Genomic DNA, 15,839 nt, shown 5'->3' with positions numbered 1-15,839 from the left:
TCCGGGAGTGACTGCCAAGATGGCGATGGCCGCCTCCGCCCACTTTGGGCTTCGAAAATGCTCTTCTGAAACCTACTGGTGACGTCACGGACAATACGTCCATACTTTTTACAGTCTATTATCCTAGTATACAATGAGAACTATAGTACTCATTTCTGATTATTATATACCCTCTCCCCTCTCATATAAAAAATGCCTTTATTTACATGTCTTGCATATATGACAAGATTAATCTCAGGCACAAAGACTGTCATTTATGAAAGAAAAATAAGGAGAGCACAAACAATTTGCTAGGACAGTTCTGAGCTGAAGTCTTGAGCAGTTGGCAGAGAGGCTGAACACTGTGATACACTTAGTGTCAAGTTAATTACTCTAGGCTGTGTTGACGAAACTCCACTATGGCTGTCAGTGACTTAGTCATCTTTTTCCCTTCTTCTCCACACAAATTTGTTCAGTGTTAGGTTTGGGGCGTGAGATGTTTTGTGCTTTGATTATAGTGATTAAATATGGTCTTTAATTAATATTTAATTAATAAAAAATGATTCTAAGTGTGGACCCCCTGTGGTGAAAATCAAGTTTTTACTGTTGTGTATATGCAAATTCATCAGTCAGAATCAGAATCAGAAAGAGCTTTATTGCCAAGTGTTCTTGCACACACAAGGAATTTATTTTGGCACTGAGGTTTCCAGTGGACATATACAAATACAAATACAACAAGAAACATAATACTACAAATTATAACAATAAAAAATAAAAATATAAATATATGAGAATAAAAGTATCACAGTTGGGTTTAGTCAGAATAGACATTTTCAGATTTACAGATTATGAAAATATTTACAGTGTTTTGAATATTATAAATAAATAAATCTACATATAAGTATCACCTGAGTTGTAGGATATTGCACTAAACAGTGGGAGTATTGCACTTAAAGGCATATGCCTTGGGAGATATGTTAACTGTTCAGGAGGGAAATGGCCTGTGGGAAGAAACTGTTCCTGTGCCGAGATGTTCTTGTGGCCAGTGATCTGAGTCGCCGTCTTGACGGTAACAGTTCAAACAGGAGGTGTCCAGGGTGAGTAGAGTCTGTGATGATTTTACCTGCTCTCTTCCTCACTCTGGAAGAGTACAGGTCCTGGAGGTTTGGCAGGGGGGCACCAATGATCCTCTCCGCAGTCCGGACTGTCCGTTGTAGTCTCCTGATGTCTGATTTGGTAGCTGAACCAAACCAGACAGTGATGGAAGTGCATAAAACAGACTCAATAACGGCTGAGTAGAACTGAATCAGCAGCTCCTGTGGCAGGTTGAACTTCCTCAGCTGGCGAAGGAAGTACAGTCTCTGCTGGGCTTTTTTCACAACGGAGTCAATGTGATGATCCGACTTCAGGTCCTGAGAGATGATAATGCCCAGGAACCTGAATGACTCCACTGCTTCCACAGTACTGTTCATGATGTTGAGTGGGGGGAGTGCTGGGCTGTTCCTCCTGAAGTCCACGATCATATCCACTGTTTTGAGCGTGTTCAGCTCAAGGTTGTTATAACTGCACCAGACAGCCAGCTGTTCAACCTCCAGTCTGTAAGCAGACTAGTCACCGTTTTGGATGAGACCGATGACAGTGGTGTCGTCTGCAAATTTCAGGAGCTTGACAGTGGGGTCTTTAGAAGTGCAGTCATTAGTGTACAGGGAAAAGAGCAGTGGGGAGAGAACGCACCCTTTGGGGGCGCCAGTGCTGGTGGTGAGAGTCCTGGATGTGTGTTTCCCCAGTCTCACTCGCTGCTGCCGGTCCGTCAGGAAGCTGGTGATCCACTGACAGATCGAGGATGGTATGGAGAGCTGGGTAAGTTTGGCTGTGAGAATATCAGGCATGATGGTATTGAAGGCCGAACTAAAGTCCACAAATAAGATCCCTGCATAAGTCCCAGGTCTGTCGAGATGTTGCAGGATATAATGCAGTCCCATGTTGACTGCATCATCCACAGACCTGTTTGCTCTGTAAGCAAACTGAAAGGGATCCAGCAGGGGTCCAGTGATGTCCTTCAGGTGGGCCAGCACCAGTCTTTCAAACGACTTCATGACCACAGACGTGAGAGCGACAGGTCTGTTGTCATTAAGTCCAGTGATTTTTTTTTTTTTTGGGGGACCGGAATAATAGTGGAGCGCTTGAATCAGCAGGTAACTTCACACTGCTCCAATGATCTATTGAAGATCTGCGTGAAGACCGGAGCCAGTTGGTCAGCGCAGGCTTTTAAACAAGCAGATGAGATGCCGTCTGGGCCTGAGGCTTTCCTAGTCTTCTGTTTTTTGAAGACTCTGCTCACGTCCTCCACACAGACTTTAAGCTCAGGTTGGATGGCAGGAGGGGGGAGGAATGGGAGTGCAGGAGGTGATGGTGAATGTGTGAAGTGCAGGTCTGAGCCGGTGTGTGGTGTGAATGAGGGCTTTTCAAACCTGCAATTAAATGAGTTTAAATCATCAGCCAGGTGTTGATTGTCCACAGATCGGGGGGATGGTGACTTGTAGTTGGTGATGTTCCTCAGGCCATTCCAGACTGATGATGGGTCGTTGGATGAAAACTGTTTTTTCAGTTTTTCAGGGTAGTTCCTTTTAGCAACTCTGATCTCCTTTGTCAGTCTGTTTTTGACCTGGTTATACAAGATTTTATCCCCACTTCTGTAGGCATCCTCTTTGGCATGACAAAGGTGTTTGAGTTTCCCAGTAAACCATGGTTTTCATTAGTATATGATAAGAACGTCCTGGTAGGAATGCATGTATCCTCACAGAAACTTATATATGATGTTACAGTATCTGTGAGCTCATCCAGATCGTTGGTAGGAGCTTCAAAAATAGTCCAATCAGTGCAATCAAAGCAGGCCTGAAGATCCTGCTCTGCTTCATTAGTCCATCTTTTTACAGTCCTTATTACAGGTTTAGCTGATTTCAGTTTCTGCCTGTAGGTCGGTATGAGATGAACCAAACAGTGATCAGAGAGCCCCAAAGCTGGCCGTGGGACAGAGTGATACGCATTCTTTATTGTGGTGTAACAGTGGTCCAGTATATTACTGTCTCTGGTGGGACATGTAACGTGCTGTCTGTATTTTGGTAGTTCACGGGAAAGATTTGTTTTGTTATAATCCCCAAGAATGATTAGAAGAGAGTCTGGGTACCTTTGTTCCATTTCAGCTATTTGTTCAGCCAGCTGTTGTAGCGCCACGCTCACACACGTGTCTGGAGGGATGTACACATTTACGAGAATGAAAGAGGCAAACTCCCGAGGCGAGTAGAAGGGTTTACAGTTTATGAAACGTGGCTCTAAATTAGGAGAGCACATCTTCTTCAGTGTTGTTACATCTGAACACCAACTTTCGTTAATGTAGAAACACAATCCACCACCTCTCGTTTTCCCTGTTAGCTCCGAGATGCGATCCGCTCGGAACAGCTGGAAGCCCGGGAGATGTATTGCGTTGTATCCGCGTTGTCTTCACTCAGCCAGGTTTCAGTGAAGCAGAGAGCAGCAGAGTTTAAAAAATTCTTGTTAGTGCGGGTGAGGAGAAGAAGTTCATCCGTTTTGTTAGGAAGGGATCGGAGATTCGCAAGATGAATACTGGGAAGTGCAGTGCGCAGGCCGCTTGCAGAGTTTAACCAGCACGCCGGCGCGCTTCCCGCGTTTGCGTCTGACCGCGCGTTTGATCAACACCGCTGCCCCTCCGACGAGAATGTCCAGCAAAACGCAGAACAAACAAACAAAAACAACACAATAGCTGGAGAGCCCTACACCGAGGCAGCCATCCGTGGCGCCATCTTGTATGAAACCCATTGCAAGAGTATTTTATCCTTAAAACTGCAGTGTTCCACAGACAGTCTCAAAAACACGGGATGAATCAGCCTGTTTCCTGCGACACAAACATAACTAATCCCGTCAATGTTTAGGGCGGGGCTTATGGTGATAACTACGCATGTGTTTCTCCACTGATGTTCTATGATGTTCAAAGCGTTTGTAAGGATGCTGATTTTTAGAAGGCAGCTGTCTGACTCTGATGGAGAACAGGAAGGGGTTTTTTGTAACATTAGCAACACATTATTAAAGCTGCAGTAGGGAGTTTTGAGAAAATGTTGACTTAGCCTGAAAATTTGAACAAGCACAACTTACAGGTCCAACCCCCTTGCTCTCTGCTACGCTACAGCCCTCCCTCCACAGCTCCTCCCCCACAGCGGAGCCTGTCGTGAACGCGCAGGCTAGTAAGCAGGACCACCGATGACGGCGGATTATAAAAAGTTATGGAACATTCACTAATAGGGACGAAACATCAACAATATGCTTTACATTGACTATGGCCTGCCCATACTTTGACTACAAACTTGATCTTCAAATCATTATGTATTTTGCAATACATGTAACTTTATAAGGTTGCACTATTTCTATAAGTTATAGCTACTAAGATAACGTTAAAGGATTAGTTCACTTTAAAAAAAAACTTTTGCTGATAATTTACTCACCCCCATGTCATCCAAGATGTCCATGTCTTTCTTTCTTCAGTCGAAAAGAAATTAAGTTTTTTGATGAAAACATTCCAGGCTTTTTCTCCATATAATGGACTTCAATAGGACACAAACGTTTCGAGAACCAAATGACAGTTTCAGCGCAGCTTCAAAGGGTTTTAAACGATACCAGACGATGAATAAGGGTCTTATCTAGTGAAACGATCGGTCATTTCAAAAATAAATAAAAAACTTTAAGTTTTATAAGCACAAATGCTCGCCTTGCTCTGTTCTGTGATGCACATTCGTGATCCTGTTCGAACTCGTTCATCAAAATGAATAAATCTTTTTTTGGGGCATTCGTTCGTTGAATGAACCAAATGACTCCGAAAAAGACTCGTTCAAAATGAACAAATCTTTTTTCGAGTCATTTCGTTCGTTGAATGAACGAAATGACTCGAAAAAAGATTCGTTCATTTGGATGAACGAGTTTGAACAGGAGAGTCACGAACGACGGTACGCGCTTGCGCTGTGCAAGAGAGGGGTGATCAGCGCGTACACGAGCGTGATTGACACTGCTAAGACATTCCTCCTGGCTCTAATTGGTTGTTTCTGACCGGGAGCGGTGTATTTCTGCAAATGGCAGTAGGACCACAGGGAGGAGCCAGAGGAGCTTGATTTTTTTCACAGATTATCTGTCTCATATTCTACTTTCAGGACACAATGAGAGTTTTAACAAATATTTGTTTACAAAAGCTACCTACTGGAGCTTTAAAGGCTAATCAAATAAATTACTGTTTTGTGTCTGACATGGTAAAGAGCGATACTTAAAACACAATACCATTCTGATGCATCCACTTGTAGACAAGTCTGTATAATTCACTCTTCCTCTTCTTCTGAATCAGTTTTTGGTTCAAACATACAGTATATGGCTGAATTAAACCAGTTTTCTACTTGTCATTGTGTAACGTTTACTACAGTTGAGCGAGTGGATCAGGAAGTCTGAACTGGTGTGAGTGAGTGGAGGCGGGGCTAATTTGCACATTTATGGTTCTGTGTGTACCAAATGAAGCAAGGGTGTAGAGTTACATTCAAGCTATTTTTTGGGCATGAAGAAATTATTTTCATTGTGAAAAAAAGTAAATATGTCTTTTTGATTATCAAAGATTTTGGGGATTTTTATAGAGGAATACAATTATGTCATCATTTACTCATCCTCAGCATATTATTTAAATTTCAATCGATTTTTCATACAAATCTATCATATGGTTTTGAGGACAAGTCATATGGACTTGAGTTGGATCAATATGAATTACCAATTAAAATTTTTGTTACATAGCAGTTTTGACAAAGCATAAAATAATTTGAATTGCTTAGAAGAAAGAATATAATACTATACATGTGATTGTGAGTAAATTATGACAGAATACTATTCCTTTAGATTTTATTAGTGTGATAAGATGTAGTCGTTATATGTCAGGTCTTTGTATTTGTATGAACTGTTGCTGTATAATAAAATGTGGTGTTAAAGTAATTAAAATGGTGTCTGGTTTGTGACAGCTGCCTGTAGGCAGGGCCCTCGAAGAGCAAAACTGCAATGCATTAACCACCTAGAGAGACAGCCATGACATCATCTTTGACACAAATGGGTATCTTTGTCTGCCATTAGGCAAAAAAATAAAAAATAAATTCTCTGAAACTGCCGTTACCATGGACACACGTCCTCGGTTCCAAAAAAAAGAAGTGCTTTAGAAACTTTCATGCTGTCGCTCAGAGAATATTTTGCCTGCCTAAATTCATATGGTTTTGTTTTCTAAACATTGTTAAGTGGACTAAAATAACTGTAATGTAATGGTTTTTTTTTGTCAATATTTACATCAAAGCATTTGGAATTCCTTTTGTGATTTTACTTAGATTTAGCTTATTCTGTAGATTTTTTTTTCATTGTGTATCAGTGTTAACATCATTTAGATATTATTGTAGTTTTTATTAATATTTTAAATACATTTTTATTTTTATTACGGCTGTAACGATCAAGTTTTTTGTCCCCTTGAATATAAAGTGAATATTGTTGAATATTACGTTTTTTACTATTTTAATTTTTTATTTAATTTCAAGTAATGCATTTTTTTTAATGGTTTTAGTTTTAGTTAACTATAAACCTGATGTGTATGTATGTTCTGTCGGATTTCTCCTGTTTCGATGTACCTCACCCCCTTCTGCTTTGACCATCTGCTGTATAACAAACCCCACAGCTCTAACTGTCCAGTCAAATAATCCATAGGTGAATCAAAGATCCTTATGGGCCTGTGCGTTTTCCAATTCACACTATTATTCAGATGCAGACATGCATTATCAAACATGCAGTTTTGACTTTTGAATTATAGTTAAAAAAAAAGTTCCATTGAAAGCTGAAAAAGAGTGCCCTCTGGAGCAAGTCCACCTCACACATTTTATTCACCCACAAGGCTTTTTAATAGGTTGTATTGAGCATTAAAACAGTGAAGGTCAGTTTTGACCACAGAACATGGCATACTTTCAACTTTTCAACTTGTCTGTGGCTTCATGAAGTGCCACAGGAGGAAATATTTTTTCAATCACTGCTGCATTTCTTGGTCTTATTCAATGTCTTTTTTTTTAACAATGGTGTTTTAAGCTTTAGCAGCGCAATTCAACATGGTTAAACAGCAGACTTTTTCCAGTGCAGAGTTATGGGATGAAGCCTTAAGTTATAAACCTCTGTAGCTTTTAGAACATGATGGGCTTCTGCTAGCACCCCCAGTACCTGGTGTAGTCATAAATAATATAGTGCTTTTTAACAACAGCTCTCCTGCTGCATTAACCATATATATATATATATATATATATATATATATATATATATATATATATATATATATATATATATATATATATATATATATGTATATATATATATATATATATATATATATATATACACACACACATATATAAATATACACATATATAAATATATATATATACACATATATAAATATATATATATATATATTATAAGATATATATATAAGATTTCAGCCCTCAGTTTCATCATGACAGTTTTTATCATGACAGTTTTAATGCAATTTTTGGGTGAAAGACAGGACACAACTGAGACAGGCACCCACTGTTTTAGTAATGCTGTTTTTGTTGCTAATTTATTATATAATTTAGTGCCTCCTTTTGGCCTCCAGGTATACTTGTTAAATGAAGATACTGTTTCGTTCAGGAAATTGAATTGTGACTCATTTCATTTTATTTTAGGTTTAAATTCGTAAATACAATTAATATCAGCCTTCACTTATTAAAGAACACTAATGTGTTATTTCACAGTGAGCCATTGGCCACCTGATTTTCTGCAGTGCTTTGAATTTGAAGCCACACTTGAGTTCTTTATTTAATTTTATAGAGTTCAATACTATTGTTGCAGTTAGAGAGCCGTCTCTGTTAATGTAGATCCGGGTCACTAAAGACACGACTATGTAATAATGATTGGCGAAACATTCATGCTTTTAAAGGTTAACTCACATAAATAGAATGTTCAGTGTGCTGTACATTTAAAATATAATGGACACTGATGATGTCATTGTAATATTTGCTCACTGATTTGTGATTCGTCTTCATTCTTGCATTTATTTGCATACTGAATTGTGATTGGCATTACATCTAACTAAACTGAAAACAAGACGTGTGCTGACCATTTCATTTACACAGAACCAAAACTTAACACCTAACATTACCTAACACGTTAAATATTTCTTTTTGAAAATACAAAACTAGTTGCATTTTATACCCTTCATAATTTTAGAATTGAAATTAGCTGCAAATTAAAAAGCACTTTGCATCTTTAATATTGCTTTTAGGCCAATGGTTAGATGGGGAATTGTGTTGAATTCCACTCTGAATGGATTAAACATTTAAATGAATTCCATTCTTTTCAATAACTCAATTTCAATAGTTCAATTTACATTATTCACAATTAACTCAACTTTGTTTTTGCGGTTAATTAAGTGCATCATCTGGGTATTTAAAGTGTACTTTCTTTTATTTAGAATTTTCAGTGTGAACACACTACTCACACTATTTATACTACACAACATCATAGAATAGTGCAGAACGCAAATTGGGACACACCTATTGTTTCCCATACGTTAATATTGGTTTCTCTCTCTCTTTCTCTGGCAGTGCTGGATATGACGCCGTCCTGGACAGAAATGTGGCCATTAAGAAACTCAGCAGACCCTTTCAGAACCAGACTCACGCCAAGCGAGCATACAGGGAGCTGGTGCTTATGAAATGTGTCAATCACAAAAACGTGAGTGCCAGAGCTCAATATCACCCGTTATCCCATTGGATTGACCCATTTGTTCAGGTCTAGTAATGTTCATGTATGTTCTAGAGAAATAAAAAAGCTAATTTGTTTGTTAAACTGAAAGGCTCCTGCCATATTGTGCCTGGCCGCCATATTTAATATTACTGTTCATAACACACGCACAGCACACGAACCTCAGGCCGAGAGAGAGAGAGCTTGGTGGAGATTGGTGGCATTGGATGATGAATAACAAAGTAAGAGAGAAAGGGAGTGATAGTGTTAAGAGACAGATGAAACACTTTTTTGGCAACTAAAGAGTTCACTTCACAATGCTGCTGCCAGATCTCATGTCTCCCTCCCTCTCTCTCTCTCTCTCTCTCTCTCTCTCTGTCTCTCTCTCTCTCTCTCTCTCTCTCTCTCGTCATCTCTACTCATTTTAAAAAGGACAGCTGGGACGAGACAGAAATACAAATGTGCCTTTTCTATCATCCTCAGCTTTTATTGACTGTTGAGCGGTCCTTTTATGAATCTCTCAGCTCTTTTTTTCCAGAAAAATAACTGGGCAATAGTTCACAGAGAAATGACAGTACTGCCATTATTTACTCACCTTTGTGTCATTCGAAACCTGTGTGATGTTATTAGCACGTGAAACAATTTTTTTAAATTTCTTTTTAGTTTTTTGTGAACTATTCCTTTAATAGTTAATCCAATGGTGTATCATTGTATAATTTCATGTTTTACTAAAGTTTTTCTCTTCTTTTCTCCTCCAGATCATCAGCTTATTAAATGTCTTCACACCACAGAAGTCTTTAGAGGAATTCCAGGATGTGTGAGTAATGTTTGGGGATTTTTCCAGACATGAAGTCATCTAATTATAGTCAAGCCACCTTTATTTATATAGCACTTTATACAAGAGCAGCTTTACAGTGTTAACATGGTTATGATTTAATGAAGGAAACAGGTCATTTCGGCCGTACAGCAGCTCTAAAAGAAAAAAAGTTGTCATTGTTCAGCTGAAATTATTTCAGTGTTGATTCAGTTCCACTGTAAATATCATAAATTATTAAATTAGTTCATTCAAAGTCTGTATATAAACCGTTTGCAGCTAGTGTTTGGACAACAATCATGAAACTAATAGTAATCTGATTGGATAAGCCAAGTTGAAGCCAAGCCTTTTATTTAAAAACCAAACTGCTTTCCTATGAAAATAAATATATAATCAGAAAGGGAAGGGGACATTTATTGTTAAAAGTGTTCGCATTTGAATAAACATTATTAATAATTAAAATATTTTTCATGCATAATATGCAATACAATAGGGTGATTTATGATATTTTAGGTGAATTACAGCATGCCCCGTGGTGTTCGAGGTTATGCAGAGTCCCAGTATAACTGCTGTGATGTTGCAGAGTGAGGTGATCTATCACTGCAGTCATTCATGCTCTCGCTCTCTGGTTGGTCCCGATGCTTGAGTTTAGTGCCGCCCATGCCTTCATTATTCTACACGCTGTATGGACTGATATAGAGCAGGATCAAAATGTTGAGCATGAAATGTCAAAGACCGATGATTTGAGTGTTAGGATAGATGGGGCATGAAGTATCATGTTTTGCTTAGATTGTGGCCAGCAAAAAAAAAAAAGTTACAATATTTACATTGTGTATGTGTACAGTATATATATATATATATATATATATATATATATATATATATATGTATATGTATGTGTGTATATATATATATATATATATATATATATATGTATATTTATATATATATATATATATATATATATATATATGTATGTATGTATGTATGTATATATATATATATTACAAATATACAAATGTACCACACAAAAATAGTGAGTTTTTTAATAATACGTTTTTTATACTTTTTAGTAGTATTGAGTGTATTTATAGTAATATAAATAATAATAAAAATAAATGTACCACCCAAAAATAGTGTAATAATTACTATAATTTTTTACACTTTTTGTTATAATTGAGAATAATTATATTTAAAATAATAATATAATAAAACATAATAGCAGTTATACATATCTGTATAAATATAAGTAATATAAATTATATACAAATAAAATATAAATTAAAAAATAATAATACATTTATATATATATATATATATATATATATAGTGCACCTTCTTCACATTATTAATTGAAGGTTAACTCTCTGTTTTGGAACTACATAAATTACAAATGTGATGTTTAATCCATAAATGTGCAGCCATGGCTTTTGAGCACTCAGCAGAATACAGTTAACTGTTGGTTTTTTCATTCACCGACTTGCTGACTGTCATCAACCGACAAGTATTTTCTCTGAGGTCATAAAGAAGAGGTCATAAAGAGGTCATAAAGATCCACATCGATCCACAAAAGTCTCTTCTGTTACTGGTGTCCGGCCTGCGAAATTCACATTTTCTCCCTGACTTTTTCTGGCTTCTCCAGTTACCTGGTCATGGAGCTGATGGACGCAAACCTTTGCCAGGTGATTCAGATGGAACTGGACCACGAGAGGATGTCCTACCTGCTGTACCAGATGTTGTGTGGAATCAAACACCTGCACTCAGCAGGCATCATTCACAGGGTGAGAGACATGTATACACACACCTCAGGATCGATAAATTATGAATTTATTTAACCAAAATTCATTCCTGGTTGGAAGGATCCATTTAAATAATCAACCAAATCTAAACTCCTAACAAACAATCTTGTCATCAACTCACCATGACACATATTCCTCTTTAAGGATCTGAAACCTAGCAATATTGTGGTGAAATCCGACTGTACGCTTAAGATCTTGGACTTTGGGTTGGCGAGAACCGCCGGCACTAGCTTTATGATGACGCCCTACGTGGTGACACGGTACTACAGGGCCCCGGAGGTCATCCTGGGCATGGGCTACAAGGAGAACGGTAAACCAATCACAGGGCTGCAACACTTTCAAATAACACTAGAATATTGGGTTTTATAGAAGTGGAGTGTGTCTTTTAGTCCATGTCTCCAAAACATTTTAGTATTTTAGTAAGTGTGTGAAGCAGTATGTTTTATGCAAACGGCAGGAAGCTATATTGTGGTCACATGACCTCACTACATTGTGTATTTAAGAGAGTTTTTAAGCACAGAGTTTCCAAGTTGAGAGCATGTTAGTGAGAAAATTGGATGCAACGTCTGTATTGATGGTAAATTTGTTTAAATCAATGAAAATTTTTATGCGCAAAACAAGATTGTTCAATTATGATAGAATATTTATTGATTCAATTAATAGCACCTTAACAAATTTGATAAAAACATGAAGCAAAAACAAAGTGCTGAACATTCTTTATTCAAGATTTTGTAGAAGTACTGTTGAGTTTACAAATCTTGCTGAATTTTTGTTGAGGAGGTACATCGCCATCTTGCTCCGACCAAAGTAACTTAAAAACACTTGACGTCGTAATTACGACTTCCAAACTCATAAACACGAACTTCCCAGGTGACTTTCTGTTTCAGTAGGAAATACAGGAACACAGCAAAGAAAGAGTTTGTGTTAAATGACGATATTTATGTATTGTTGACACTGCAAAGTATGTGTTAAAACGGGCAGCAAAGTTGGGTAAAAATAAATGTTACTGTAGATTTTTAAGTTTGACATTGGGAAAGTTACTTTAGTTTAGTTATTTAGATTTCTTGCTAACCTTCTGTTAATTTACTGAAATACTAACAGATTCCCCACTGCTTGAAAACTCATTAATACACTAGAGACTCGTGTGATATTAGTGTGTATATTTAGAGTTTGAGAGAAAAAGAGAGAGGTCAGGCTATGGATTTCCTGCCACTCCCTGAGGTCTGTCCCCAACTCCAACTTTGATCAGAGCAGTTGTTGAATAATCGTTTGACTAATTATATGTGTGTCAGATATAATTAGCGAGAGTGATCCAGCTCAAGTAGGTCTTTCTCTCTCCATCACTGATGACTGTTTTTGCTAACGCTAACCTCTCTTTTTCTTTCCTTTGCTCTCTTTCCTGCTTCTGTGTTTGCCTGCAGTGGATATTTGGTCAGTTGGTTGCATCATGGGAGAAATGGTGCGCCACAAAATCCTATTCCCCGGCAGGGATTGTATCCTTCATGAATAGGTCCAAACTTGGCTTGATTTGACTAGCCAATAAGGAATTATTGGTGAAAACATCAGTTTTATCAAGCATAATAATTCTGTATTGATCTTAATATAACGTAAAGATTTTGTGGTCCACATGAGACTCGACCTGACTGGACCAGTGTTCATCTGTTCAGGCATAACTAATCGACTAAGTCTGTAGTTCTCCTAACCTGCAGGTTTTGCTCAGGTTTTCTTATTTTAGGTGTAGTTTAAATATCCAAATGCTGTTTAAATCTCTTTTTCTCACTTTGTGACACTTGTACCTTCTCCCAATCCCTTAAATCCCGGATGCATATTGAAGATTTTGTTCATTAGGGTGTAGTGGGATCATTGTTGGATGTGGAGGCCTGGCATCTCTCCTCTCCGCAATAGTTATTCGTCACTTAATGGGAAGAGATTCTTGCTTAATTGGCGATTAGAGAGATAGTGAAACTAGTGAAATAATGATACAGTCTTCCTCTTCAGTGACTCATTTGGGCGAACTATTCAATTATTTAGTGATTTCTCTTTCTGCTGCTATGAATCCTGGAGAGTTAAATTGTAGTTATAGTTGAGTTGCAGGAGAACAGTGCTAGTTTTCTGCTCTCCAAACTGCAATTAAGGTATTGATCCCATAGACCAAGCTCAGCTTATTTGGGTCTTTTTAAAAACTCATTAACACATGCCTGAATGAACTTCTTTGCTGTGCTGTCTCATCGATACCTCTTACCATAGTCAACATCTACAGGGTCTACTTTACCAAAGCCTGAAACACTAAGGCCTTGCTTCACAGACAGGGCTTAGGATTTATCCAGGATTAGGCCTTATTTCAGTTAGGACATTTAAGTAGCTTTTATAAATGTGCCTTAAAAAAAATATTGGTGTGCATCTTGAGACAAAACAATGGCACTGACATATTTTAAGATATGACAGTGCAAGTGGCTTTCAGTTAAAACAGCTCAAACATACATTTTAGTCTGAGACTAGCTTAAGCCTTGTCTGTAAAACTGTGTGTAAAGCACTTTTAAGTTAAAGTATTTAACATTTTCATTTTGGTCGCATTTAATGGGGATCTATTATGCCGTTTTTCAAAGTCTTGATTTTGTTTTTGTAATCAATTTTTTTTTTATACTTAAATGTAAAAAAAACAACAACATTATTTTTCACATATTTTACAATATAGCATCACCTCTCTTTCCTGTCTGTCAGTAACACTCTCTGGGGTGGCTTTCCCAAAGCCAAATCTGGTCGCAAGTTCCATCGTTACCAACACAATTCAACAGAGCTTGAGACCATAGTTGGCTAACGATGCTTTTGGGAAACACACCTTTAGTATCTGTCTCTATAAAGCCCCTCCTTCTGAAAAGTGTAATGTGCTCTGATTGGCCAGCTGGAACTGTTGTGATTGGTCAACAGCTTCGAGCGTGTCTTAGGTCCCGCCCCTTACCATAAACGCGAGTTTCAACACACCACTAACTCAACTCAACCAGGCCTTGTCCCTTTATTTGGGTATGCCTTATGCAGGAATCATTTAAATGAGGAATTTAAGAAAAGAAACTCAAGACTACAAGTTTCAGGGAGCAGAAACATTGCACACTGATATAGAGAATTACTCTCTTTGTAGAGAACTTTGTGCTTTGTAACTTTGCAGACCTTTTTCATGCTTCAACAGCACCATTACACACTATAGAAAGTTAAAAATATAAAAAAGTATAATAGTACCCCTTTAACTTTGCGCCTTATATTCATCTTCATATCTTTGGAAAAAAATATGCCCTTGATTCTTTTCCTGTATTAAATTCTTTTAACCTCTTTTAGATTCGTAACATAGATGTCTCTAATCTCCTCGTTTAATAATAAATTAGAATATTTAATGCATGAATATGAAAGATTGCATTATCTTACTGAACCTGAGTGAGATCATAAGTGAAGTAAGATTTTGAACAAAATGGAGTCATTGATGGATAATCATTTAAATATTGTCAAATTTACTATCCTCTACCAGTACTCTTTATAAATCTGTTTAAAGCATTTCAAAGCATCATACTGTAGGTGAAAGACTTTTCAAAAATGTGGATAGCATAATTAAAATGCCTTGAAAAATACCTTATTTCGGCAAAATTTATCAACAAATAGGCTATTCCAGAATGCATTACACCCAGCTTTGTGAAAGCATGAATCCAGTTATCCTGTAGCAATAAACTTAATTGGAATCAATTCAGTCAAGCATCTGTGTTTATGTAGTATTCTAAATCAAGTTTTAAAAAAGACTTAGTATATGAACATATATAGTATGCATGTCATTTTCTGTGTTATGTTGAGTGTCTGATAGTATGTTGCATATGTGTGGTGTAGTGGACATGTGGTCTGTAGGCTGTATCTTTGGGGAGGTTATAAGAGGAACAGTGCTGTTTCCAGGTACAGATCGTATCCTTCCCTTCTGTCTGTTCTTCACTCCTCACTGCTGTCTTCTTTCATATTTTACTTGCCAAATATGTATATACATGTGTATATATGTATATATTAGTAGATAATATTGGAAAATGCTAAAAAAAACTCCTATAACACAGGAATTTGATAGAAACAAACCTGTCTTTTATTAGATTCTCCATTTAACCTGATTTTGGAAGCTATTTGTTGAAAGTTGAAAGTAAGCCGCCAGGCACCCGTTATTGTTTGTTTGGCTTCCTTAAACGTGTGATTGCAAGATAGAGGGAGAGAGATACGGGTCTGGCTTTGCGTTTTATGGGGGTCGTTCCCGTTGGATGATGTAATGTGGTCCTGGCTGCCCTGGCCCTTTGAACCAGGACCCCCCTTTGTGGGAATCATGGTAAGCCTGGGGAGCAAAAACAGTCATGTGACTCCCCAAGGCTAACCAGGCTACCATGACA

General features: G+C 37.5%; 1 protein-coding gene across 21 annotated transcripts in view; it reads left to right on the top strand.

Annotated features, from left to right (window-relative positions):
• mapk10 (mitogen-activated protein kinase 10) overlaps positions 1 to 15,839 on the top strand; it is a 112,851-nt gene that overhangs the window by 64,696 nt on the left and 32,316 nt on the right. For 14 of the 21 annotated variants that reach the window (XR_013186940.1, XM_077194174.1, XM_077194164.1 and 11 more), the window contains exons 5-9: positions 8,685 to 8,814; positions 9,582 to 9,640; positions 11,280 to 11,418; positions 11,581 to 11,746; positions 12,858 to 12,929. Coding sequence is in view for 20 of the 21 variants with exons in the window: in XM_077194174.1 (XP_077050289.1) it covers positions 8,685 to 8,814; positions 9,582 to 9,640; positions 11,280 to 11,418; positions 11,581 to 11,746; positions 12,858 to 12,929 (566 nt within the window). In the remaining variant the exon portion in view is untranslated. Of the gene's footprint in view, positions 1 to 8,684; positions 8,815 to 9,581; positions 9,641 to 11,279; positions 11,419 to 11,580; positions 11,747 to 12,857; positions 12,930 to 15,303; positions 15,376 to 15,839 lie in introns of all 21 variants that reach the window. The other 7 variants (XM_077194172.1, XM_077194178.1, XM_077194171.1 and 4 more) reach the window with 1 other exon arrangement.

This window comes from Siphateles boraxobius, unplaced genomic scaffold, assembly GCF_051911475.1.
Source record: "Siphateles boraxobius isolate OS27281-9 unplaced genomic scaffold, OSU_SipBor_1 11, whole genome shotgun sequence".
Taxonomy (NCBI): domain Eukaryota; kingdom Metazoa; phylum Chordata; class Actinopteri; order Cypriniformes; family Leuciscidae; genus Siphateles; species Siphateles boraxobius.
The sequence above is the reverse complement of the archived record's forward strand: the minus strand, read 5'-3'. Positions and strand labels throughout refer to the sequence as shown.